This window comes from Syngnathus scovelli, chromosome 2, assembly GCF_024217435.2.
Source record: "Syngnathus scovelli strain Florida chromosome 2, RoL_Ssco_1.2, whole genome shotgun sequence".
NCBI lineage: Eukaryota > Metazoa > Chordata > Actinopteri > Syngnathiformes > Syngnathidae > Syngnathus > Syngnathus scovelli.
The window spans coordinates 8,365,787-8,390,986 of NC_090848.1; the positions used below are offsets into that span (position 1 = coordinate 8,365,787).

Below are 25,200 nucleotides of genomic sequence, written 5' to 3' on the forward strand. Positions count from 1 at the left end.
AAATAGGCAAGATGGCAGTGATGATGATGAAAAAACTTCCGGTCAATACTTTCAAAATAAAGCATAGCGTTAATCCAATACTTCACCATTTCAAAATAAAACTGCTCATTGTTGCGTTATCCTCGTCAACGGAACTTTTCCATCACTTGTAACCCTTTTTGGTCATTTAGCAGAGCAATTGACAAAAAAGGTGAAGGGTTTATCTTCCAAGCCACGTTAGACCGGAGAACATCCAACTTTGCATCATCAACTTGTAGGTCAATTAACACTGTAAGTGTCTGGACTAGAGAGAAAATCTTGCTGCAAAAGAGAACCGTCACCGGAAATGAATTATGGTACACTATGCTGTATATTAACCAGGAGGAGTGTTTTATAAGATTAGGGAGACATATCCAAAAAAAGACAAAAAGAAGACCAGCGGGCCTCACAGTGAATTATTTTTAGCTGCATTCCTTAAGTGCTCCTACTGTGTGTGGACCCTCTTGTGTCTCTGTTATGCTCACATAGGTGAGATAATATTAGCGTGGGCCTGTGGGAAATGTAAAATCCCTGTTGTGGTCCAAAGCAGGTTTAATAATTTACACGGAGAATCTAGATCTGGATTGCATTTTATGATAGATGTGCTCTCAAAGTTTTATCAGCTCAACTTCTGGGCATGATTCTCAAGTTAACATTCAAACTTTCTCTCCAAAGAGAATATAATAAAGCTTTTTCATTCAGTTCATGCAGTGTTAAGGAAAAATGCTGGATATAGGCCTTTCTTTCAAATGATCTGTCATTGCTATTGTGGAAATTTTATGTATGAAAAGTATTAGCAGTATCGTTGTTTTGGTTATTTGGAATAAAAAAGTGGTATTGAACAGCCCTTCCAAATATATTACTATTATGTTATTGTTATTATAGTATCATTATGAAAACAGCATATGCCGGAGGAAAAAAAACAGAATCTGAATCAGTGCAAAAAAATAAATTAATCTAGAAAGGTTCATTTGCATCTCTGATTAAGAAAAAAAGAGAAAAAAAGAAAAAAATGTCGACCAGTGTTATGTTTAAAACTATAACAGACAAAGTATGTTTTGCACAATATATTTTTAAGAAAACAAAAGAAAAAACGTGAGATGAGAACGACTGCAGTAGAGCGATTCGGCTGTATTGTTGCTGCCACCTGCTGTCCAATCGTGGTTCCTAAAATAAACTAATAAACGACATGATATTGGTTCAGCACTTTATTTTCACTTTTATTACAACGTGTTTACACTTCAGATCTGCTCCAGATCTTCACATCTGCTTTGGGAAGTAAAAATAATAATAAAAAAAAAAAAGTGAAATTGAATCGACACTGATCAGGGATTTGGCGGTGTCATTCTTCCGGTATTTCATCAATTTTGGAAATAAATCCAAGAACGTGTGAAGAGGATTTTTCCAGCACGATAATAACAGTCTGTTTTATGAAAATGTGTAACTTTCCCTTCCGAATGGCTTAAGTATCTGATAACCTGAGTAATTGAAAAAAAAAAGGTAATCTATAGAAAAATAACATCTCAAAGTTTCTCTTCATATCTTTTCAATTGCTGTAACACAATGAAAAAAACACATTGTCGTATTTGATACAACACCATGGATAATGATGAGCTGTTGAGCAATTTACAAGGACCCCATTAATTCCAATTTATAATTCACAGTTAGATAAGGATCAGGATGACGGAGTTTGTTACCAAGGAAACGTGGCAACGTAACGCATGGGCATAAAAATTGAAACCCGCCTACCTGCTGCATACTTTAGGCATTTCTCACTAATTTTGAGGAAAAAAAAGTGAGCATCCTAATTCACACTCAAGTCGCATAGGAGAAAACATTCATGAGCCAGGCGTGCTGGCACGATCAAAAATCTACTCGGTCCTTCACAAAAGCTCTTTCGTGTACTTTACATCACGCAAGTGGCAATATAAATGGACAGCTGTTGCGTGACATATACAGTAGAGATTAATAATTACGGACATGTACATATTTACAGAATATATTTTGAGTGGAGAATGCCACACCTTGAGGAAAAGGGGCTTTGAAAAGGGGATTTGCGTCATCACAATTATTGTGACATATACAGTGGAGCGTGGGCAGATTGCATTTGTATTGCTTGGAGTCGTCATGAGGTATAAATGAAGACTAATGCAGACTTTTTAAAGGAGCAGATACTTTACAGAAAGGATGGAAGTGAGAAGCAGACAACCGTGGTGCATATAAGTCCCATTCCGATATTTAAAAAAAAAAAAAAATAAAAAAAAAATTTCTTTTCATTGTTGCAAAACAATTCAGTTGAAAACAGAAATCTCAAAGTAGGAGAAACAATTTTAATATAAAAAGTATGTGTATTTATATTTTATTGAAGCACATTTGAGAACATTTAGTCACATTGGGCAGAACTATGGCACAGATTGTTGACTTCCAATTTTGATGATGTATAGATTTTTTTAGCACATGAATGAAAAAGTTCAACCTGTATGTGTATTTTATGCATATTTATTATATCTGTTTTAATTTAAGTTACAAAAAATATCTGCTCTACTGTATTACCCTGGAACAAATTTTAAGACAAAAGTGCAACAGAATAAAGGGAAAAGTGACCCAGAGAAACAAGAAAATACCTATAATGGGCATTTACAACATGAAATATTAGCCAAGAATCAGCTGTAAAAAGGCACGAAGAATACAACCACAAATTTTGGGATAAGAATCCAGAACAAGTTCCAGTAGAAAAACAATTCAATTGGTCCTCATCAGTTTCCATTCATGGGGGATAATGGCGTCAGACAGATGGGGAAAGAGAGAGGACTAAATTGCCAGGGGAGAATAACAACTTGCCAAACAAGCACAGATACGGTCCCACTACCTGAGAAGTACGTTGCCACACTGAAATGATCAATTGTGCAAATATTCTTCTATTTAGATGATTAGACTGCAGAACTATGTTTTCCATATATTTAAAAAATAATCCTAGATAAAAAAACAATTAGACTGACAAGCCGGAAAAGAGTGGTGATTCCCAACAACAGTTTAACGGCATGTTAGTATCATCAGATGTGCCACGGGGAATGATCAAATTTAATTTAACTGGTCTGAGAATTCTTCTTTTTGCTTTGCTATTACTTTTCAAGCATGGCTGCCATAAGAGAAGCTGTTGGTACCATGATATTTTTCCATGCACATGACCAATTAAAACGACACCCGACTACTCACAAAAAGTTCAGGATCAAGTAGAAGATGAAGTAGAAGTGAACTTCATTTCACCTTCTGTAAACTTTGGAATGGTCAACACAAATTACTGCCGATAAGGTCAAATATTTTTGTGATGCGACAAACTTTTTGTGAGTAATGTTGAAGTTTGTAAATTGCCATGGTACCAGGTGAGTGTTGCCGAATCAACAAAATTGCATTCAAGTGGCATCGTCACTCCGCTTTGCTTGTTGGCCCTTGGGCCTCGACGACAGCCCGTCCTCCGTGACAACCCGGGCCACCCTCTGCCGACTGGGAGCCAGCCAAGGGCCAGGCAGCAGGTCGAGCGTTTGGCCGAAGATGCTGGCGGCGGACATGGTGTCGTCTGATTGGCTACCTCCGGACTCTGACTCATCGTCCTTCAGCTGATTTAAGGAAAGTGCGGAAGTGAGGAAGGAGAAGGGCTTCCTTTGAGAGATGGAATATGTCCTTGTGTCACTTGATAATTCTTCCTCCTGTGCATCACTTGAAAGCTCATCTTCCGCAAACCTCTGAAGATTTTCTTCACCCTGCTCGTCGTCATTATCATGGTCCACGGAGCCCTGGAGGTGCTTGATGTGACGGTAGCCTGCGGCGATTTCCCCCATTTCATCAGGCTCCTCCTCGCTCTCCCATTTGGGCCTGGGAAGCTTTTCGTTGGGACTCGGAATTGGCAGCACACGTACTCCCTCTAAGTCCTCCTCTTCTACGTGGACCTTGTCTTCCAGATCCTCCTCCAAAGGAGCGACTTCCTGTTTCTTCTCCCTCCTCTCTCTACTCCTCTCTCTCTCTGTTCTCTTCACCCTCCTCACATGACTGTCATTCGTTGGCAGGGCTTCTCTGGGTAAACTCCGAGATGCCCTTCTCCTAGAGCCCTCCCCTTTCCCGGGTTGTGAGTCGGGGCTCCGCAACGGTGAGCGACTTCCCGTTCCCCGCCTTCTACGCCTTCTTGTCCCTTTCTCTCGTCCATCCAAAGACTTGCTTCTTCTTTTTTGCTTGGAGCTGCGCCCCCTCTGCCTGCTGGGGTTTACTGCAGCCATACCCTGCTCCTTGGGGTGCCGCAGGCGGGAGGGGGAGGTGATTCTGTGCTCATGGCCTGGAGGGAGGGGTGAGAGGTAAACAAACATGTTTGAGAAGCGTGTCGTGCAGTTTGATATCAAAGTGAGTTTTATCACGCTTGAGATCTGTATGCAACTGGGCTTCTCAAAGTACAGTGGTGCCTTGACTTTCATTTGCTCCATAACCACACTCAAATCACTTTTATCTCAAACTATCTTTTTCTATCAAAATTAATATGAACAAAGAACACCAAAAAATTCACAAATTGGATCGCTTGCAAGTCAAGGTACCACAGGTACATTATAATCCAGGGTTGAGGTCAAGTGGACGAAATGTTGGAGCTATGCATGCTATTACTCCGGAGTTAGGAGTATTTTATAAGTTTAGAGTAGACAGTAATGATGTTATTGAGAGCTCTGGGTAGTCTTTTTTAATTCAGTATATATTACGCAGAGTTCACATTTGAGGAAGTTGTAAGGAGCTGTACTCATGCTATGTTTCACTTCTATTATTCCAAACACAACCGTATGCGAGGACACATGCAACGGCGGCCGAGTGCAAGAATGTAGAGAGACAGAAAATGGGAGAACTAACAGGAACCATTACCAACCGCGTATTCTCTGTCCGTCCAACCACATAGAAGCAAGGCTCGCCTAATTTGGAGTTGGTCATACAAAGAGACAAACTGGAGAGCTCCACTGAGAGAAAAAGAATGGGCAGAATGAGGAGGAAAGGCAGGAGAAAGGAGAAGAGAACATGTAAAACCAAGGAGAAATATGAGTATGGATGCGTTACAGGAAGGAAAGTGTGGCCAAAAGACAAGAGTTAGACAGGATTCTAGTAAACATTCATACAAAGTAGAAGAAGAAGCCCTTTTGAAGACCTCCTATTCTCATGCCAGACTTTTTCACTCAAATGTACAGAACGTTATCGCTTCTCACCATAGTCGGGCACATATCCGTTTCCTCTCTTGAGGACCAGGTGGATGCGATGGCCTCCTTTGCGGATTTGCTCCACCGCCTGACTGTGAGTCATGCCCGCCGTGCTGTCTCCGTTGATCTCCACAAGCTGGTCACTCACCTGCACGTGGATCCAAACTGTCTGAATAAACAACTGTTGACACTCACCTTCACAACATGACGAGCACAACACATTTGAAGGAGATGAAAAACGCTGCTATAATTGGCCAATTATTGGAGTTGGCTGTGATCACTCCCACAGCGGCGCAGCGCTCCCTCTCACGGTTCTTGCCATTACTGGTACGGCTACCACAGATGATAATATCATCACTGGCATCTTTAGCAGCTAAAAATAAACAAAGCGCCTCTAGCTGTTCTTTCAAAAAGGAAACTGTGGGTGATTTTGCAAGAACAGAATTAAATACAAACACACTATAGCTTTGTGATTGGTCCGCACCACCAGTGGTTCGCCTCGAAGAAAATCAGCGGGCTCATGACAAGATGGATCCTCTGGGTTTTGGGAACTCACAAATACCATGAGGATTCAGCTTGCAGGCAAGGTTGTGCTCATGTGGTCTTTGGGGTCAGCCATGCTGGTGACCCCTGCATTTGAGGGACCCTGCATACGCACTATGAGAATCAAGCAGTCACCTGGATCTTCTGGCTGCGCGAGGCAGGCCCTCCTTCCATCAGTCCCAGGACGTAGAGGCCCATGTTGTACTCGCTGCCCCCTCGGAGGCTGAAGCCAAATCCTGAGGGGCCGCGATCCAAGTTAACGCTGTAATACCTGGAATCACGTTTGGGGCGTGACTTCTGACCCTTCCTGTTTCTGTGTCCGAGGTCATACTCAGTTGATTCTGAAAGGTTGGTTGAGTCTGGAAAAGATAATATTGCTGACGTCAGAGCTGTGGTATTTTATTTTATTTAGAGCTGAGCTCTATGGTATTTTCTATTATGTGTTTGCATTGCATTTGGACAAATACTTTTGGGAACGACGAGGCAAATGGGACGTTTGTCTTACAGGCATTTGGCCGGGGCACGACAGTGAGGCGTAACGTGTTCCCTGCTCGGCGAAGGATCTGCGCCAGCTCGCGGTGAGGCAGCGTCACCACCGAGCGTCCTTCTACGGCCTCCAGTCGATCCCCAGGCCGGATTTGACCGCTCTTGGCTGCTGGGCTACCTCGACGCACTGTCACAAAACGGTGTGGCAGAAGAGATGCGGCTGCACAGGGAAGAAAGGAATTGAAACAAAATAAATTCCAGAGAAGTGATGTTTCTTGACACATATTTACGCCAATATTTGTGCTCATGCATACATGAACTAGAAACTCTGATAGCAGACATGCATTTTATTCATTCTGTTACCATACTTGTATGTATACTGCCCCCTGTTGGCCATGTTGCACATATCAGAAGGAGTTGCAATGAATTGCACCTTATAATAATAGTGAGCACTTTGGTGGATTTCACAAACGCTGCCTGATTTTTTTTTCTTGAGTAACATTTCCCACCCTGTTTATAAATGCACTTCTCTACAATAGTCCCTTCTGTTGGCAACAGCTGGCCCCACTCAGCTCTTCTCAGCCGCGTCCCTGTTTAACCTACACAGCAGCATGAACAATTCATCCAGCTGAGGCACGAAGACTTCCTCACACAATGGATAAAAATAGACAATTGAAAGGCAATGCCACAAATCTAAATTGCCTTCACTTCATGTTTAAGTCATAGCTATAGAAAACATTAAGAACCCCCCCCCAAAAAAAATCCCACAAGACCATTATTTGTATTTTGAACATTTTTAGTCATTCTTTGCAGTGGATAAAGAATATATTACTGGAACTGTGAGTAGTTAATATGTCTGTCTACATGTGTTGCTGCACCTTTTGTCTTCATAAATGCACTGCTTAAGCGTTATATCACTGGCGCATAGATGCTAATTATTAGCCTGTCTATGACTTTCTACATTAAATGTTACCATTAAGCTAGCAGAGTTGAGGTGTCAGGTTTTGAATACAAAGAAGTGGTAAATCTGTTGATTTTGTTTTGTTTTAGAGTAATCTGGAAGTGGCATCAGACAACGCTTATATTGCAAATCAACCATTTATGTTGTCAGTAGTTTATAAACTGAAATGAAAATGTTTATTTTATTCAACTGTACCAGCAAAAGCAGAAAAAGTGTTCATTTTGTACAGGTCTCTTCATTTGTCTTGATTCAGAGGCCATGTGACATGTTCATTTTGGTCTGATAATCTGGGTGGCCCGAGCGGAAATGGCAATCAGGTCAAAGCTTTGCAAATAGTCTTCTTATTGCGTATAATACAGCAGCAGCGGAACATCAACCTCTGCCAGAGAACGCGTTCCAAACCCATGCACAAGCCCCGACTCACGTGCAAGCACAGTGACTCACTCAACACACAGACGCTGATGTGTTGAGCCAAACACACGCACGCACACACACACCACCACCGCCGCCGCCACACAGATGCGCCCAAATGGCCTCCCTTCCTATCAAATTGTTCTTCCCTCCGGCATTCCGTGTTGTCCTGTCCAGAGTCATCTCACCGCAGCCAGCACAGTAAGAACGTGCCGCAATGAGGAGAATAACCACTGCCCAGCATCAGCACCAGCTTCCCCCCTCCACTCCACCTTCCGCCATCATGAAAAAGCCACGGATCAGCTCGTGCAGCCTGCTCACATGTCTGAGAGGACAGGTTCCTGTTTATCCTGAGCAAGCAGCATCTGTCGGATGTGTTACTAAACATGCATTTGATAGTGCCCTGTTGGTTATTGAAAGAGTGCATCGCATTTTAGTTTAGGACAAACCAACTAGGAAAAAAATAACAAAAATCACGAGACCAAAACAACACTGCAGCTTCTTTGGCATTTTGAGTATTTTTCATTTTCTGGGAAAATATACTCTCAATGACAATGTTTGTATTTCAATTAAACATATCCCTATTGATTGTAGAATAAGAGAAAATCTCTAGTTTCTGTCTTAACTATCCTTTTCCTTGGCAAAACACCAAAATAACATGTAACACATCTTAATTTAGTTTTGAAATTACGTCACGGCCGTACGAGCATGTGGATGCAACTCTCACATGGCACACAGTCAACACGTCTGGCTGAGCAAAAACTTCAGGCTCAATAATTCAAAGGCGATTCAAAGGACAAAACACTGCAGCGAACCAAAATCAAGAAAGGAGAAGCAAACAGAGCAAATCATTACGTTTCGACTCCTTCACAGTCCTCAAAGCGGACTGTAGTCTCTCCAGCATGGCTCTTGGGAGAGTAGCGGTTTCAATGATCAACCAAGAAAAGTCCTCAGTTCCGTGTCATGCTGTTCTCCAAGACGCCGACGTTCAGATGTAACCAGGAGCTCAAATGCAGGATGTTCCCTCAGTGCCACAGGAGCAGTTCTCTTAAGCAGCCAGTGACGGAGAGAGCAGTTGGTGGGTAGGCAGAGAGGGAGGGAGGGAGGGAGGGAGGCTGGGTTTTAATCTTTGGAAAAACCAGACCGGACATTTTTACTGCAGAGTATAGGAGTCGTGAGGGAGGCGGAGTGGTGAGGGAGGGAGCGTGAACAAGTAAGGAAGAGTGAAGGAGAAGGTTACATTGAGCGACAGGGACGACGACTTCATTCTGGGACATGACAGGAGATAAATGAGGGAGCGCAAGTACGCAATGAAGATAGAGCAGACTGGAGACAGGTGCCACCGCAACATCAATCTGGCTATGAAAAGATGTTTTAATCGCGCAGGTTGGCTTGGCCCGTAAAGCAAATTGAAGTGCACCACGTTGGAACAGAGGGCAGCCAATTGAAGACAAAGGATGTTCTGACTGGGCCATACATCAGAAGGATGCCCTTTACACTCAACAATCAAGACAGGATGAGACCCCTCACACTTGGGACATAAACTGTCCTGTCAGGTGGAAGCGCACATAAATGTCATTTTGTCCAAGCATACAGAAGCATCTGAAAATATTAGGTGACACAAATAGGAGTTTTATTCTATTTTCTTTTTTTAATTTTATTTTTACTCTTTTTTTAAATTTTATTTAGTATATTTTCCAGTAATCAGTGTAAAGATAATTTGTTTAATTAATTTTTTTTCTTACAAATCTCTATCAAGTCATACCTGTGTGCTGTTTGCGTTCTTTGACAATATAAGCAATGAAACAACCAAAAGAAAGATGAAATTCTTCTTTCATCAAAAAGAAAAACTTTGTTTCTTGTTTTTTTCTAGTTGTTAGTATACTAATATTGATTGTACTATTGATATAAATTTTAAAACTTCACTCACACTGCATTACCAACAATTAATATGTTATGAACTATAGTTGAGGTGCAGGCGAGGTGCATTTTTCTCCACATGGGGTCAGCATTCACACGTTCCACACTGTTGTAAGCGTTACTGTGAATGTCTGTGGTTCGGTAAAATGTCTCATTGAGTGGCAAATGCTTGTGAGTGCACAGAAATTTCGAACATGTTCAATAAAACTGTGACTGTCTGAAGTTGTGACTAACCTTTGATGTTTTCCAGATCCTGAGAGGCGATGACAAAGCCAAAACCCTCTCCTGGTTTTCTCCTCAGCTCCACATCAAACCCTCTCAGGTGTCGGGCCCTCTCGTCTTCTCGCATTTCCAGGCCTGAATCGGGTTCTATGACTCTGCCATCGTTATCCTCCAGACCTGTACTGATCCAGTCCTTGGGCTCCATGGTCAGAGTGACTGGAATGGACTCCAAGAAGCTGGTGCTCTGGATCAGCGAAGAACCTGTTGAAAACGTGGATGGCGGCGTGCCAAATGACGTACGGGGCACGGGTAAGGCATCGGTGAGGATGGCCGAGTGGTCTGAGCCACCGGGCGGGGGAGGCGGACGGAGCAGAGGAGGGGGGAGTCGCCGAACGGAGCTGGGGGAGATGGCGGATTGATAGATGCCTGATGACAAGGAAAGAGAGAAAACAGTAAGAAATAAGCAACCAAGAAAACAAAAGTTTAAAGTTTTTTTACCTCCTCTGTACACCAACAGTGTGACTTCTCCCTGTTTGGTGTGCTCCTGAAGAACCGTTTGTACCTGTATGTGAAAAATATGATGTAATATGTCGGAGGGTAACAGCTCGCAGCAACCTTTATTTTTATTTTTTGATTTTTGGAACAATGAACTCAGTTGATAAATTTTCAATTATGAACTAGGAACTGAACTAGTTCATTTTAAAAGTTGTGAACTGAACTTTGAATTAGTTCATGTAGAAAATGAACTTATAAATACTTTCCAAAATGATTTGATATGTGGTATATTTTCAATTAGGTATGGGAATGAGTAAAGATTTTTTGTCAAATGTCTCACTGTGAATGAATTTCACAGAAGGACTTTTGGGTGAAAAAAGTACAAGAGTGGAAAATTTTGAAAGGTTAAAACAAATACCCAGGATAGTGATCATTGTTTGATTGAAAAGCATTGATTGCATTAATCCTTCATTCAAATCAGTTGTTGATTCAATGTGGTCAAGCGTTTCCTACCTGAGCAAGGCTGAGACTCTGCACATCAGCTCCATTAATTTTGACAATAGCATCCCCTGGCTGCAGAGTGTTGCATTGCTTCCTGTCCCAGACTCTCCTGACGACTGTCATCTCACCCCCTGGCCCGCTGGCCATCATGCTAAACCCCAGGCCTCTGTCCGCTTCAGTCTGCGCCAACACCACCGGCACCAACTCGCCTTTGCTGAAACCCGCATTTGCCATCTTGCCGAGACCGGATGTTGCGCTGCCATGGAGACCGTTAAAGCCGCGGCGGGGGCTTTCTGGCGTCAGAAGAGGTCGAAGGTGTGAGGGCTGCGGCCTGAAGAGGTGGGCGTGGGCGCTGCGGGGGCCGCCCGGGGATGACGACGGCCTCTTGGGTGACAGAGGCAATTGCAGGCGAGACACGGGCAGCGTGCAAGTGGATAGGTCGCTCTCCGATGACTTGATGGATGTGCCGAAACGTAAAGGATGCTGGGGGGTCGACAGCGAGTTGTTGTTGTGATTACGGATCATTGATGCCCTGACGAGGAAAAAGACGTTAGGAAATTAATCGTATTTTTTTATATCTCTGTTGTAAAATGTGTTGAATCACAAATTAAATCATGTTGAACCAATATTACAGTTAACCCTCACCTATTCTTGCTTTGCCATTAACATTCTTTTTTTTTTTTTTGAACAACATGCCACCCATGGTTGTTTCTTACCTGTGTGACCCAATAGCAGAGACAACTTCACTATCACTCTGACTGGCCAGGGTGGGGTCAAGTGACTGCAGTCGGGCGAGCGTTCTCAGGGAACGAGGCGGGCGTGTCAAGGGCGGTGAGGCGGCGTTGCTCAAACTAGAACGTCTCAGTGACGACTGTCTTCCGGCAAAAGAAGCGGCGTTTCCGTTGGCGTCGAGAAACACGCCGGGCTCCACGTAATCGCCGTTTAAGTGGCGGCTCTGGGGAGTGGGCGTATGGCGCCGAGGTAGATGGTGAAGAGGCTCAGGCTGCGTAGTGGTGGGTAGTAGGAGGGGGTCGTTGCTGTCCAGCAAGCACTCTTTGGGGCACCCGTCAGGGTTGTATAACATGGGGTATCCTCTTCTGACGGCGATATCCACACCGTGGCCCACGGGGACGGATTTTAACATCTCCACCACCTTTTTGTGAGACACTCCCAACACGCAAACGTCATTGACGTACACCAGAATGTCCGCTACCAAAGCACAAAAACACACATTGAAACAACGACTAGATGATGACATGAAGCTTTTAGAGAATTTGCATTTGTCAAATAATTTGGTGACGACTCCACTTAGAAACAATTTCGCCCCCTGAGTCCAGGAGAAGGAAATTGACTTTGCAGAGGTCTCGTGGTGCGTCACCGCTAAATAGGCCGCCACCCTTTGGTATATTGTGTGGGTGTGGACAATTCAAGCGACTAATCCTCAAACGCAGCCTATTAACAGATATCGACTCAATCGGTCCCTACAGGCAGTCTGCACTCTGCTTCCCTTCAGTGTCGATCGCAAGTTGTTCCGACATTTCGGTGCCAGCGTGTTTACATACGTCAGTGAGTCGAATGCTGATATGATCTCCAGATTAGTGCGGTGGGATTAACCACTGATTACAATATACACTTGCCGCAGAAGATCAGCAATTTTCAGTCTAATCCTTAAGAGGTTGAATAGAAGAGAGAAAATGTTGAAAGGGCTTTGCAATATTTCAGGTCCTTACGATGCGCAGTCTGCTGTTATACCAAGTTTCACATTTTGAAATTTCCTTTGAGAAGATCATCTGTGGTGCCATGGGATATGATCCAATTTCACTCAGTGCGTTCTTATTACAGTGGTGCTTGCGATTTTTTTAGGCTTGAACTGTTGTTGGGCTGACATTTTGTTTTGACTTGTGTTGTTTACCTTGTAGTGAAAATGAAAATGTCAGATGTGAGGTGAACATGTGGTCGATTTGACAAAGTAGTTCTACAATACATTTACTATACTGCAGCAGAAGAATATTTCTAGATGTAATGAAACTGATAAAAATAAGGACAGGTGGAGCAGCAAAGGCAAAAAAAAAAGCATATTTTAGTTATGTGTTAGGAAAATTGATTGCACATGCATTGTCTAATAAAAAATGTATGTGAAATGAATCAGTAACTTAATTACACTAATAAATGTATTAAAAGTATATAATTTATCAAAACATCTACTTGGGTAAATATAATTAATGTCGCTCATGACTTGCCATCTCTGCAAGGAACAACAAATCGAGGTAGCGCTGAATCGCGGCTGGGGTAGTGTAGACTCGCAACGCATCACACCAACGTTCACCTTTCAATTTTCGGTGCGATGCACTGCAGTTCTGCACTAATGCTGAGTGCACAGTCACCTGTCTTGAGAGCCGAGGGTCCGCTCGAAGTCACACTATAGACCTGAAGGAACTCTCTTGGCTTACTGCCTCCAACAATGTTGAAGCCAAAGCCCCGGGAGCCCTTGATCATATGTGTGCGCACAAGAAAACCCTGAAGCTCCTCTGGATACTCGGTGAACCCTGAAAAGAATGACAGTGACACAATATAAAAAAAAGAAAACATAAGTTAGCATTTTAACTCAGAGGGAAGTCAGTCATAAAAGCGAAAGGACAGCCGTGGGGCGAGCACTGGCGCAAAAGAGCAATAAAACACTTTGAGTTGTGTTTGTGCGACTTAATAGTTGTTGACAGGTTTTAAGAGTGAGGGAGGAGAGAGACAAAGTGCACCAGATGGCACTTCCACAAAATTAGTTGACTAAGTTAACTTGCACTTAAAATGAGCCCATCCATCCATTCATTTTTCATAGCACTTATCCTCATCAGGGTCATGGCTGAGCTGGGGCCGAACCCAGCTAACTTTGGGTGAGAGGTGCGGTGCTCGTTGGACTGGTCGCCATGAGCCAATCACAGCGCACATATCGACAAACACGTTTGTACCTACGGATGGAAATTCAAAAACGGTTCTCCCCTGTAATCCGATTCAATGGATTTGTTTGTTTGCTTCAGGATTCCTTCCGCCTATTGATTGATTGATTGATTGATTGATTTGAAATGGGATTTTCCTATTTGAAATACAGTGAACATACATTGTACATAGTTCATTTGCATTTGTAGTTACAGGAAACAAATCTATGTTTTCCAGACTAATTTACTCAACAATCACACAATATACATTAATAGTCATGCCAACAGATGTACATTACAAAATGAACTTTCAGTCGTCACTTCTGTAGAATCCTAACAAGTAGGATTGGAGAGGATCTGACATATCAATAATCTTCAAACAAAACTAGATTGACCTTGAAATACTGTGCTTTCATTTATCTTTCAAATTTAGTCGCAAAGATAAATGTCGCCATCTAGTGATCTACAGTAGAATTACATGCCAAATAATGTAATTATTTCAACAGGAGGCTGAACAAAACAGAACTAAACTGGACCAAAAAAATCTGCAAAATAATGGGACTACAAACATACAACCCGAAGTGTGTGTCACTGTCGTTTCTAAATTTCTCATCTTAAATTCTCTTGGAAATTTATTGGGAAATTTCAGGAAATTTACCAGACATACTGCCTCGATTTATGCAGCGAGTCATGTGATGAATCGCATAAGAAAAATGTCGACCGTGCCGCCAGCCTTAGTTGAAGAGCCTGGCAAAATGCCACGGATGCCGAGCTTTCGGCCTTAATCACTCAGCCGTCCCGGTTCAGCCAAAAGCTCATTCCATCTCATTTGACTTCAACCAGCTGGCTGTGGCTGTTATTTCCGTACTTGACAAATATGTAGCGTCGTTTAAGCTGCTCTATGGTGACACGTGCTACCGCTGTCCCGATAATGATGCGCACAAATTGTAAGGACATAACAAAAGAAAGACAAAAAGTGGCTCACATTCATTTTTGTAGAGCGATTCCCTGCTTGGAGCTCGAGGACTCTGCCAGCTGGTCCTCTTGTGGCTTTTGGAGACAAAAGGGAAAGGAAATGCAAAGAAGCATCATCACAATGGGGGCACAAAAAAAAACCACACAAGAATTTACAGCAAGGAGCATTTGCCTCCATGTCCGATACTCATCATTGAAGTTAAGGATGAGTGTAAAAACATTTCTGGAAAAAAATTAAGAAACCCCAAAAAGGATTTGTAGGGAGCAGATCTCAGCTTCTCAGTAGGCTGCAGTAATAATAATATTCTTCTCAGAGGATAAATAATATATGCTTGAGCGTATTGTTGTTTTATTCGTCTACATGTGCTGCTCCACTGTTTGTGTTCAAATATCGGTCACTTAAAAAGTAAGGCTATTATAATTAGCAAAGATTAAAGCAAAAACTGAAAAGTTCACTGCCCCCATGCAAGACTCGTATCGTAGTTTGTACTCACAATTCACAGCAAAATAAAAAAAAACTCAGGTTGGGTCACTAGTATCTTGGGTGATTTCCAATGGGGTTGACTTGATTATTTTTTTGCTAACAAGAGGATGTGAAAGTACTGACTCTATATAGTGAGCGTCTCCCGGGTCGCTGAAAGCCTGCTCCCAGTCATCCGCCATCACGTCTCTCCCTCTGGCTACAGCCCTGTTGCCCACAAAGCCGTTTTCGAGGACGCAAGCGACCCCACCACTTGATGCCCGGCGCCCTGTCGGTGAGCGATGTCCTCCTGTAGGACGTCAAGAAAAAAAAAAGAGTTGAAAGGTGACGTGTCATCAACCACATGCATCCCATGCTAAAAAGGAGAGCCATGCCCCAATGCTGGCATTTCTGCAAGTCCTGAGGTCAGCATTTCTGTCAATTTCCTTCTCCCTCTCAGGAGGCAGCATGTATGACTGTGCATGTATACCACTCACAAGGAAGATAATTTTTTTTCCTAATTGCCCTTTAAGACGTCCTTCAGCCATGAGCTCCAAGGTGGACCTGAATGATGTTGATCACAGGTCGGCACTGGCCCACCCGTCCTTACAGTCTTACTCTGAGTTCAAAAGATGACTCAGCACAAGCTGGAGGAGATGACTCCCTTCTTCTTGGACCACATCCAAATTGACACTTTTATGCATGACCATCACGAGAGTGCCATCCCATGCACCGCCACACACTGCTCAGTCATTGTAAGCCATTGTATTAGTTAAAACATCATTTTGATGAATGGAGACAATTAACAACAAATTCCGTGACCATGCTCTTAAATCAAAACCGTTCAATCTCAACTCAGCTTCACCCACTGAAAAGATTGTCAATAATCTTTTCCAGCATCTCCAGAACGCACAAGAAAAATGTTTACTTGTGTTTTTTTGAATAACAAAAATAACACACACTTCATAAAACATATTATACATGTTTAAACAGAATGTAAAGAATTCAATATTGTAGATCAGATTGCAGATAAATTCATTGCAGCTCCTTCTGGTTTATGTGGCTTGGCCACCGGGGGGAAGTATAATACAGTCATCCAGACACAAACCAATCAGATTTTCACAACTACTTAAAGAAACAAAGTAAACAGCAATAATATTAGTAATTTTTCACTGATGATAAAACATATACAGATATACATACGTACATATGTGCTGTTCACAAACGAGTCAGAATTAATTTACCCGTTCAATTGGGCATATGATATTAATAATCGATTCAGAATAATTTGCAGACTTGGATGATACTTCCCGGAATTTCCCCGAAATAGAGTAACTCCCCCCCCCCCCCCCCCCCTTCATTACCGCCCTCCCCTGATTTGCAGGGCTCAGCCTATAAACCATCAAATGTACAATAAACATAAAAAATTAAGAACCAGCAATAAATTCTGGAGCCATAACGACATTACACAATCTGATGACCTTTCATTTTACGTTTTTTCCTCAGTCTCCATCACGGCAGTGCAGGACTTATCTGGTTAGTGCCATGCTTACTTGTCTTAAGGGCAGCCCGACCTTGCTGTGGAGCCAGTCCAGCAATCGATGAAGCCGCAACCCTACTGAGAATTTAGAGCATGCTAATCGCACTAATGACTGATTCATTTCAAACGCACGCTGAAACTACGGCGACGGGTTGTACAATTGAACTTTTAGAGTGGTTCAATATAAAGCACGCTTGTATGATAAAAGGAGCCCTGTATCATCACTGCTAGCGGGTTGTGCTTTTGGTATTTGGGCTTTTAGTGGTGATTTGCATAACTAAAACCACCGCTATTACGTCTCAACTAAAGAAATAATAATGTGGACAAGTTCTCTCTCTCCCTCTATATATATATACATATATAACACAGTTTAATTAGTTTTGCAAACAAGTCTTCTTTCAACTCATCAGTACAGCACTGATATTAGTGACATTAGTATATTAGTGGACCATCTTTTCAGTCCATTGCTCCAAGGGTTGCTAAAAAGGCTAAAGCACCTCAACCTAGGTTCTCATTAGCATTAAGCTAGTGGAATAAAAGTCTAAGCGCTGGGTTTTTTAAATACACAAGATGTAATTCTTTCTTTTATTTTTAGTTTGACAGTTAAATTTAACTAGGAGTGGCATTAAAAAGCTTTTTGATCAGATGTTCACTTTTTGCTGAACTGTCGCTTGTTGTCAAGTGAGTTGATTTGAGTGACTGCCATCAAACATCTAGATCAAATTTGTGCACGCAAGTCAAAGTGAAAAGAATCATCAGAACCAAGAAAAAGGAGTAAAATAGATCATTTGTATCTCAAGGTACCACTGTAACATGATGGAGGTTGTTAATGTAGGTCAGCCGTCCCACCGGCCAGCAATGCTTTGTGACTCTTTGTTGATACTTACCCGGGAGGCCCAGGTCATCGTCAACACGCTCGGCTTGGGCTGCAGCCTTCTCCAGGTTGCTGAGCGACTTGCTGCGCGTGCGGAAGTTCCTGAGCAGGTTGCGGTGCTCCTGGTAGGTGATGGGGGGGCTTTCTGTGCTGATGTGAACAGGGCGAGGCGTACCGTAGTAATTCCCTGAAAAAAACAGGGCAAGACGCAGTTGGAGGCATGTGCATATACTGAAAATAAAAATCAACAGTGACACCATTTCTGAAGCTACAAAGCAGACATGTGGAACTCAAGGACTCGATGTACCTGTGTGGTTGCACCCTTTGTGTTCATGTATCTATTATTTAAGGGCTTTACACCACAATGGTGTTTGGACTTAGTACTAAGCTAGATGACTTTTGTAAATTAGTTGGTGCTTAGTTAAGTACACATATGATTATTTGGGTTATATGTTTAGTTTGACAATATACTTTAAGTGGGAACTGACCGACCGACCGACCGACCGACTGAGTCACTCACTGACTCGCTGACTCACTGACTCACTGACTGAGTGATTCACTGACTGACTCACTGACTCACTGACTGAGTGATTCACTAACTGACTCACTCAGTCACTGACTCACTGATTAAGTAACATAAATACAGCTATCAAACCTCTAATATCAAACTAGAAGATTAACTTAAAATTTAACCTAGTATATTTGTAAATACTAATCATAGTATAGATGCTATGAAACCAAATAAAGTCCACTACAGTGAGTTCTATAACGATCTGTTAACGCTTCTGAAGAAAGAGTCACCTTTTAATGCAATATGTCAACACCAGGCGACGTGTTATGAAGTGGCATAAAGCTACTCGCTTTGTGTTCTTAGCTCAAACAATCTATCTGTCAATTTCACATGTGAGACAGGTAAGGCGCGAATAATTTATTGCTCCCATTAAATGCTCATAAATTATGGATGCTAATACATGCGACCATTTTAAGCCTTTACAAAGGTGGAACCCGCGGGGCGTCTGCAAAATTGAAGCTAAAAATGAACACTATAATGCAATGTCACACCAATAAAACAAATGATTGAGCATCTTTTGCCTAACTCACAATGCAGAGATAAATATTAGTCACCTGATTTAAATAAAATAAACAAGCAGTGATTAGTCCATTTTAGCATAATTACACAAAACATTGTTTTGAAGTTGTGTATTTTTGTCACACTGAAGTTAACCTTGGGTTAATGCCAATCTTTCTCCCGTCTCTCTTTAGTCTTTTGTAGGGTAAAACAGGCGTGTCAAACATTTGCTCTGCAGTGGGTTCTAGCCAGCCCGTGGCGATAGTAAACATTAACTGCAATTTTTCAATAAAAACAATAATAATAATAATAAAACGGTACATTACATTATGTTTATTTAAAGAACGCTATGGTTGAAATGATAGAAGTAAATTAAAATTAAAATTAAATAAAAGAGGGGGAAATCAAAGCTGTAATTTGAAAGAAACATTACATGCATGTTTGTTTCACTGACTGAGAGAACATTTCGTCTCCAAGCCACCAAATGATTAAACTTTGGCTGCTGCTCATAATATGCTTATTTTTTTTCTTTTTGTTAAAAACATGGAACCACATAAGGCCGGAGCCGATACTCGAAACCCAACTGTTTCTGTTAGGCGCAGGTGCTAACCACTAGTTCAGCAATTTGCCTCTGTGATGCTCATATTGCTATTTAATTAATAAAATGTTAATGTTGTATCGTGCTGACACGAAGCAATTCGAGATGTGACTAATGACGCGTGCCACTGTGTCTACCTTTAAATTTACCGCTCTCCAGCAGCGCTCCCGACTCCTCCAGAGAAAAAAACTCCTCAATGGAGACAAAGTTATAGTCTGTCCCGGGGATCTCTCCCACTCTAGGCGGTCTAGTCGTGCCTGGGAAAGGAAGAAAACATGAAATATGAAGTCGTACATCAAAGCAACGAGGCTGGAAACGCTGTAAGCTCTTAAGTGGATGATCTGCCAATTAATCAAGGCAGCGTGCTTTTATCCGAGGGTCATAAATTATAGCAAAGCCACTGACCTCAGTGTTTAAGCTAAACAGCGATTCAGCAAGCTATAAATAGTCCCTAAAGCATGTTTGTAACTCATAGAGGTTTGACTGGCTTGACACTTTGCTTACATTTGAAACACAAGTGAGCAAATCCTCATCAACACATTCGGAGACATTTCTTCTTGTTCTCATCTTCCCAATTTTAGAATGCAGACATGTACGATAATGATCAGCTTCACAAAGCCTCCTCCACAGCCAGCCGCCATCTGCTTTGCTCCCTTTAAAAGTCACCGTACTGTTTTTTCGTTAATTGCTCCTCTCTTCACTCACTCAGACAAACTCACTGCTCCAAGTTTATTTATAAAACACAGTGACAAGACCCCAGCATATATTTGCTCTCTGCTCACCATGTATACCACCACCCGCAATCTCAGTTCAAGCAGTTTTATTAGCGAATTGAGTGTATGGGGTGAGACACTTCTCAAAATTTCAGAAGTCTTTTCCCAAAGCAAAGTCCAGTCTGTCTGACTAAGTACCGTATTTTCCGCACTATAAGGCGCACCTAAAAACCTCCAATTTTCTCAAAAGCCGACAGTGCGCCTTATAATCAGGTGTGCCTTATATATGGACCAATATTGAGCCACTACAGCAGGCGTGTCCAAAGTCCGGCCAGCGGGCCAAATGTATATATCTTATATATGGACAAAGTTTTAAAATGGTCCATTCATTGAAGGTGCGCCTTATAATCCGGTGTGCCTTTTATATGGACAAAGTTTTAAAATGGGCCATTCATTGAAGGTGCGGTTTAGAATCCAGCGCGCCTTATAGTGCAGAAAATACGGTAATTGTTTTAACTAGTCAAATGTGGCCAAAACCAATCCAAATAGTTCTTTTTTTTTTTTTTTTTTTAAATGGTAGCACTGTTTTTGTCACGAATCTCAGATGGGGGGGGGAAAGTCATCGACAAACAAAACTTTTGTGCTGTTCAGGCTCCTGAAGGTGCAGGCAATTCATTTAGCAAGGCCTTTTGATTCTGCTAGATCGATAGGAATTGAATGAAATATTAATGAGGCACTGTGAAAGTCTTTCTATTGCCATTGCAAAGACGGAGCACTCGGATGATCAATGATCTGTCATCACAATTGATTCTTGTTGACCTTGGCCTGAAACAGAGCAAAGAAACAACACCACATCATTACAAGATCACCGAGGTAAGGTGCCAAAACAAACTCTTTATTGTGCCATTTTACATCTGGCAGACAGACAAATCTGGGGTGGAAAAAAACCTCCACCTGTTATACACCTTGATTGACCTCCATAGAGTCATTTATCTCCTGAGACAAAATCACCCTGAGTGTGTCCCACTCTCCCACGGGAGCACATCTGATGTTGGCGCCTAACACCCAGGCAGCCAATAAAAGTGATTAATGCGCCGCTGTCCTGGGAGTAGTTCGTCGCACAGAAAGTGAGAACTTGGCAACACACACACACACACACACACACACACACACACACACACACACACACACACACACACACACACACACACACACACGCATACATTGCTTGGTGGACACGTGCACTGGACACACAAACATTACTATAGTCATCATCATCCATCTGACCAGTCTTACTAAAGCTATTTTTGTGTGGTAGCAAGAAGTCTTGCACTTACTGTAAATTCCCAGTTCTCTCAGCAAACGCTATTTGCAACTGGCAATTTGTGTCCACAAAATCAGCACAACGTACACAATATGGCTGTGCCAACAATATCCTATTTTTTTGTCTTCAAAATAGGTATACCGTGCAAAAGAATTACAAAATTGTGCCTATGAAATAGGTCAAAAGTGCATACAAAATACAAATGTGTGTCAACAAAATATTTTGTGTCCACAAATAGTTTTAACGTGTACAAAAATTACTCATCTGTGCCCATGAAGCAGGTCACCATGATCAAAAAATATTCATTTGTGCCCACTAAAAAGGTACAAAATACAAATTTGCAGCCCAAAAAAATTGTAGGAATGACATGCACAAAAGTAATATGTGCCCAGAAAATCCTAATTTGTGTCCATAAAGTAAGTATAACAACATGCATATGTATAAAATAATAATTTATGGCAACAAAATACAATTTGTTTTTTTGCTCAAAATAGGTTCTTTGCTTGCACAAAATACTAATTTAAAAAAATAGGTCAAACGTGTGAAAGAATTGATCATTTGATAACGTGCACAAAAAATATATTTGTCCCCACAAAATAACTATACTGTACATACCAATGATTAATTTCTGTCGGCAAAGTAGCAAGTATTTTTCTCCCTAATTTATGTTCGTGCCTTTCATGTTGTGCCCCATTGAGTTTTGCCTGCAACAGAAGGTGCACTCAAGGAGAAATGGGAGATCAGGAGGGATGAGAGAGAAAGATGTCTGAGGAAATGTGCAACACAAGGCGTTTGTTATCTCCGTCTGCCCCTGCCCTCGGGCTTATTAACACTCTTCCTGATCCACCTGCTGATTCTGTAGCTAATTATAATGTTTATATTCCGGCTCATCTTCCAGAATGTATCACGATTGTTTTCTGCTCTTAGGAGGTAACGTCCATATGTGCTTGTTTTTCAAATATATGAAAAGGCTTCTTCCATTAACAAATGGATGAAAAATCCTTTTTTGAGGGTAAAGGGAAAGTGTAATGTACACGTCTAGTTCACCTGAGGAAAGGTCATCAAATGTCAAGGTGAAAAAATGACATTTACTGAAATTTGATGACTGTCAACTTTCAAAATGGGTCAAATTTGACCCAAATAGGATATAAGGGTTCAAATTCAACAACAAATCCCCATGACGATATCTGACATGTGAATAATCCCGCTCCTCCCCTCCGGACAAACACGACGTCTCCAGCTGATATGGTGCAAGTCTGGCACTCATTATCTATGCGCCCTCTGAGGAGATCCACATGGCATGTCAGTGCCTGCGGGGAGAGTCCGGGAAGGCTTTCGGGATGGATTATTGACATCTTCTCCGTCGCCTGACCGTCCCTGCGGATGCTACGTGCCGATCCTCAGGAGAGGACAGGAGTGCGATAGAGATTGACGAGGTAATTACACAAAAGCCCGTATCAACCAGCAGACAAAGCTGTCCGTCAAGCTCACCGCACACAAACCGCTAATGACGAGCGGCGCAGTTGAAAAGGCCACAGGCTCTCCTTCGCTGTCTCGCTCACCAGCATACGAAAATGGTGATTCTAATCTCTGACTGTAATTAGAGAAGTCTTTTATGGCAGAAAGGCGAGACGGGGAGGGCCTTGAAACAATGACTTTGCGTTGGAAACAGGCGTATAAATCGCAGCGATGGGGAGGGGGGGGAAAAAGCTGAGCTGCTTTGAGGTCGCAGACGGAAAATGACAACAAAAGAGTTTGACAAAAAGCTTTCTGTTGTGATGTGGACCTGGAAAAGCATGTCTGCGTCTGTCCACAAAAGCACATTGGGCCATAGACGGTGAGGTCAAGGCAAATCCAGTGACCCAACTTTGGAGAGACAAGCTCTCATTTCAACTCAAGTGACAATAATATCAAACAGTTCTTCAAAAAAGAGACTCCAAGCTGTTGTGGGTACGATTGCAGCTTACTAAATCACTGTTTTGTCGTTTTGGTCTCAATGTATCACACTGCCCTCTGGTGGCCAAGACAGGAACAACAGAAGGAGCAGCACAAAAATCATGCTCCACAAACTGTATGATTCCTTATATTCTATTCAATTGTCGTATTACTTTAAGCTTTATTATCTAAAATTATTATTAAACAAAACCAAATTAAACATGTTTATTTCGGGGATTTGTTTGTGTTGGTATTTAATGTCATTTCCATTTGTTTCAAGGGACAAAGACGATTTGAGTCGCAGAACGAATTTAGGTAACTTGTATTTCAAAGCACCACTGTCAATTTTCCTTACATAACACCAGTTCGCGACAGACACTTTCCCGGGGCCCATTTCCCCTCGAGGTTATTTGTAGCGTAACATTCATTTGCTTGATTCTGTCATTCATTTCCATTTTTATGCACGGCGGCTTTGGAATGCTATTTCCTGGATCAAAGCACGTTGTCTTATGACAAGCCTTCAAGAAACGAGATGTTCTTTAAATAGCACAAAGGTACAAGAAGCACACTTTGAAAAGAACAAACAGGATCAAGATACTCGGGAGGATGGCAAGCCTTTTCTATCCTTTATCTAGTTACTTGTGAGACTTTAGTGAGCATTCCATCCATCTATTCACATTTGAGCGCTTATCTTTATTAATGTCACGGGTGAGCTGGCGGGGAACACATAATGTGTAAATAAACAACCATTCACACTCACATTCACATTGATGGATTGTTTCGAGCCTTAAATGAACCACATGCATGTTTTGGGAATGTGGGAGGAAAACCAGAGTACCCATGCAAGTTCCAGTTGAAATGTATTACGTTATATCATCGTATTTATCACATAAAAACATGAAATTTGTCAGGTTATATTTGGATGTAATGTGTGGCAGCATGAGGCAATAGTAGGATTCCAATAGAATAAAATTAAATTAAATCCAGGTGATATATAACTATGTAACTCATAACTCAACAAACTCATATGTTGGAGCACTTGTATGTCAAGACACAACTTTTTAATTCAAATTACGCAAGGATATATTTTCACCAAACAAATTCAAGTTCTATTTCTCTCTTAGAGTCAACCTTCAATTTTGTCTGGATTGTTAATTGCAATATAAAGTGTCAAATAATTCCTGTAATTTTGCACCCTTACTACCTCCTTGTCCACTACACTGCCATGTGAGAGCGTAAATGAAACTAAAAGTCAATTGAAAAGAGGAGTAACATACAGTACAGTGACGAATCCTCATCATCAAAGTCCAGCTACATCAAGCCCAGTAGCCTCATCCTCGAGGAGAATCCAAGAAAATGTGACTTCATTACGAGTGCTCGTGACAGCTCTCAAGCTGTCAAGATCAGGAGAGCATGCGTGTGTGCATGCACACATGGTATCGGCATGACAACAACAGAATCTTACGGTGTCATGTCAACAGATCAGGGGATTAGGCCTACGCACGACTCAAGGAGCTCGACCTGCCTGGTTGTCTCTAAAGGAAAGCGTTTGCAGGCGAGGTAGGGTCAGCTAGGGCTTTATTCTGATATGTGGCCACATTGGGCACACATGAGTGGTGGGAGAGCTTGGTCATGATGATTGGCAGCAAACTGCGTCACATGACCTACTTCCTGTCCTAACGGGGAGGATTAGAAGACGCCCTGTTCTTACAGATAGGTTAAGACTTCTGGCACATTAGGTGGTCCGTCTTGTCTACCTAAATGGGCCCAAAATGACAAGCTAAATAGGAGGGAAAATAACTGGGGAGGGAAAAAACAAAGTCGTCTGTTATATCCCTCGGCTGTTTCCAGTGACGTCATACATTAGAGGGGATTAACATGGCAACAGATGTACGACAACAAGCCGCCTTTGGCTGCCATTGTACATGATTTCATTTATGAGCATCCAAATTACACGGCTTGTGCAACCTCTTTCTCAAGGGGCTTACAGAAAGTTAGTTTGT

At 42.0% G+C, this 25,200-nt stretch overlaps 1 protein-coding gene across 5 annotated transcripts in view; it reads right to left on the minus strand.

The window, feature by feature from the left end:
- Window positions 1-1,211: 1,211 nt before the first annotated feature.
- The window catches only part of LOC125987835 (novel protein similar to vertebrate membrane associated guanylate kinase, WW and PDZ domain containing 1 (MAGI1)), a 37,908-nt gene continuing 13,919 nt past the window's right edge, over window positions 1,212-25,200 (minus strand). For 3 of the 5 annotated variants that reach the window (XM_049752363.2, XM_049752361.2, XM_049752362.2), the window contains exons 4-16: window positions 19,363-19,482; window positions 17,572-17,745; window positions 15,292-15,454; window positions 14,695-14,759; window positions 13,164-13,325; window positions 11,496-11,988; window positions 10,792-11,311; window positions 10,282-10,345; window positions 9,796-10,209; window positions 6,289-6,489; window positions 5,919-6,142; window positions 5,250-5,388; window positions 1,212-4,345 (exon numbers count right to left, since the gene is read on the minus strand). In XM_049752363.2, coding sequence (XP_049608320.1) covers window positions 3,432-4,345; window positions 5,250-5,388; window positions 5,919-6,142; window positions 6,289-6,489; window positions 9,796-10,209; window positions 10,282-10,345; window positions 10,792-11,311; window positions 11,496-11,988; window positions 13,164-13,325; window positions 14,695-14,759; window positions 15,292-15,454; window positions 17,572-17,745; window positions 19,363-19,482 — 3,653 coding nt within the window. In that variant the 3' untranslated portion in view covers window positions 1,212-3,431. Of the gene's footprint in view, window positions 4,346-4,902; window positions 5,007-5,249; window positions 5,389-5,918; window positions 6,143-6,288; window positions 6,490-9,795; window positions 10,210-10,281; window positions 10,346-10,791; window positions 11,312-11,495; window positions 11,989-13,163; window positions 13,326-14,694; window positions 14,760-15,291; window positions 15,455-17,571; window positions 17,746-19,362; window positions 19,483-25,200 lie in introns of all 5 variants that reach the window. The other 2 variants (XM_049752364.2, XM_049752365.2) reach the window with 2 other exon arrangements.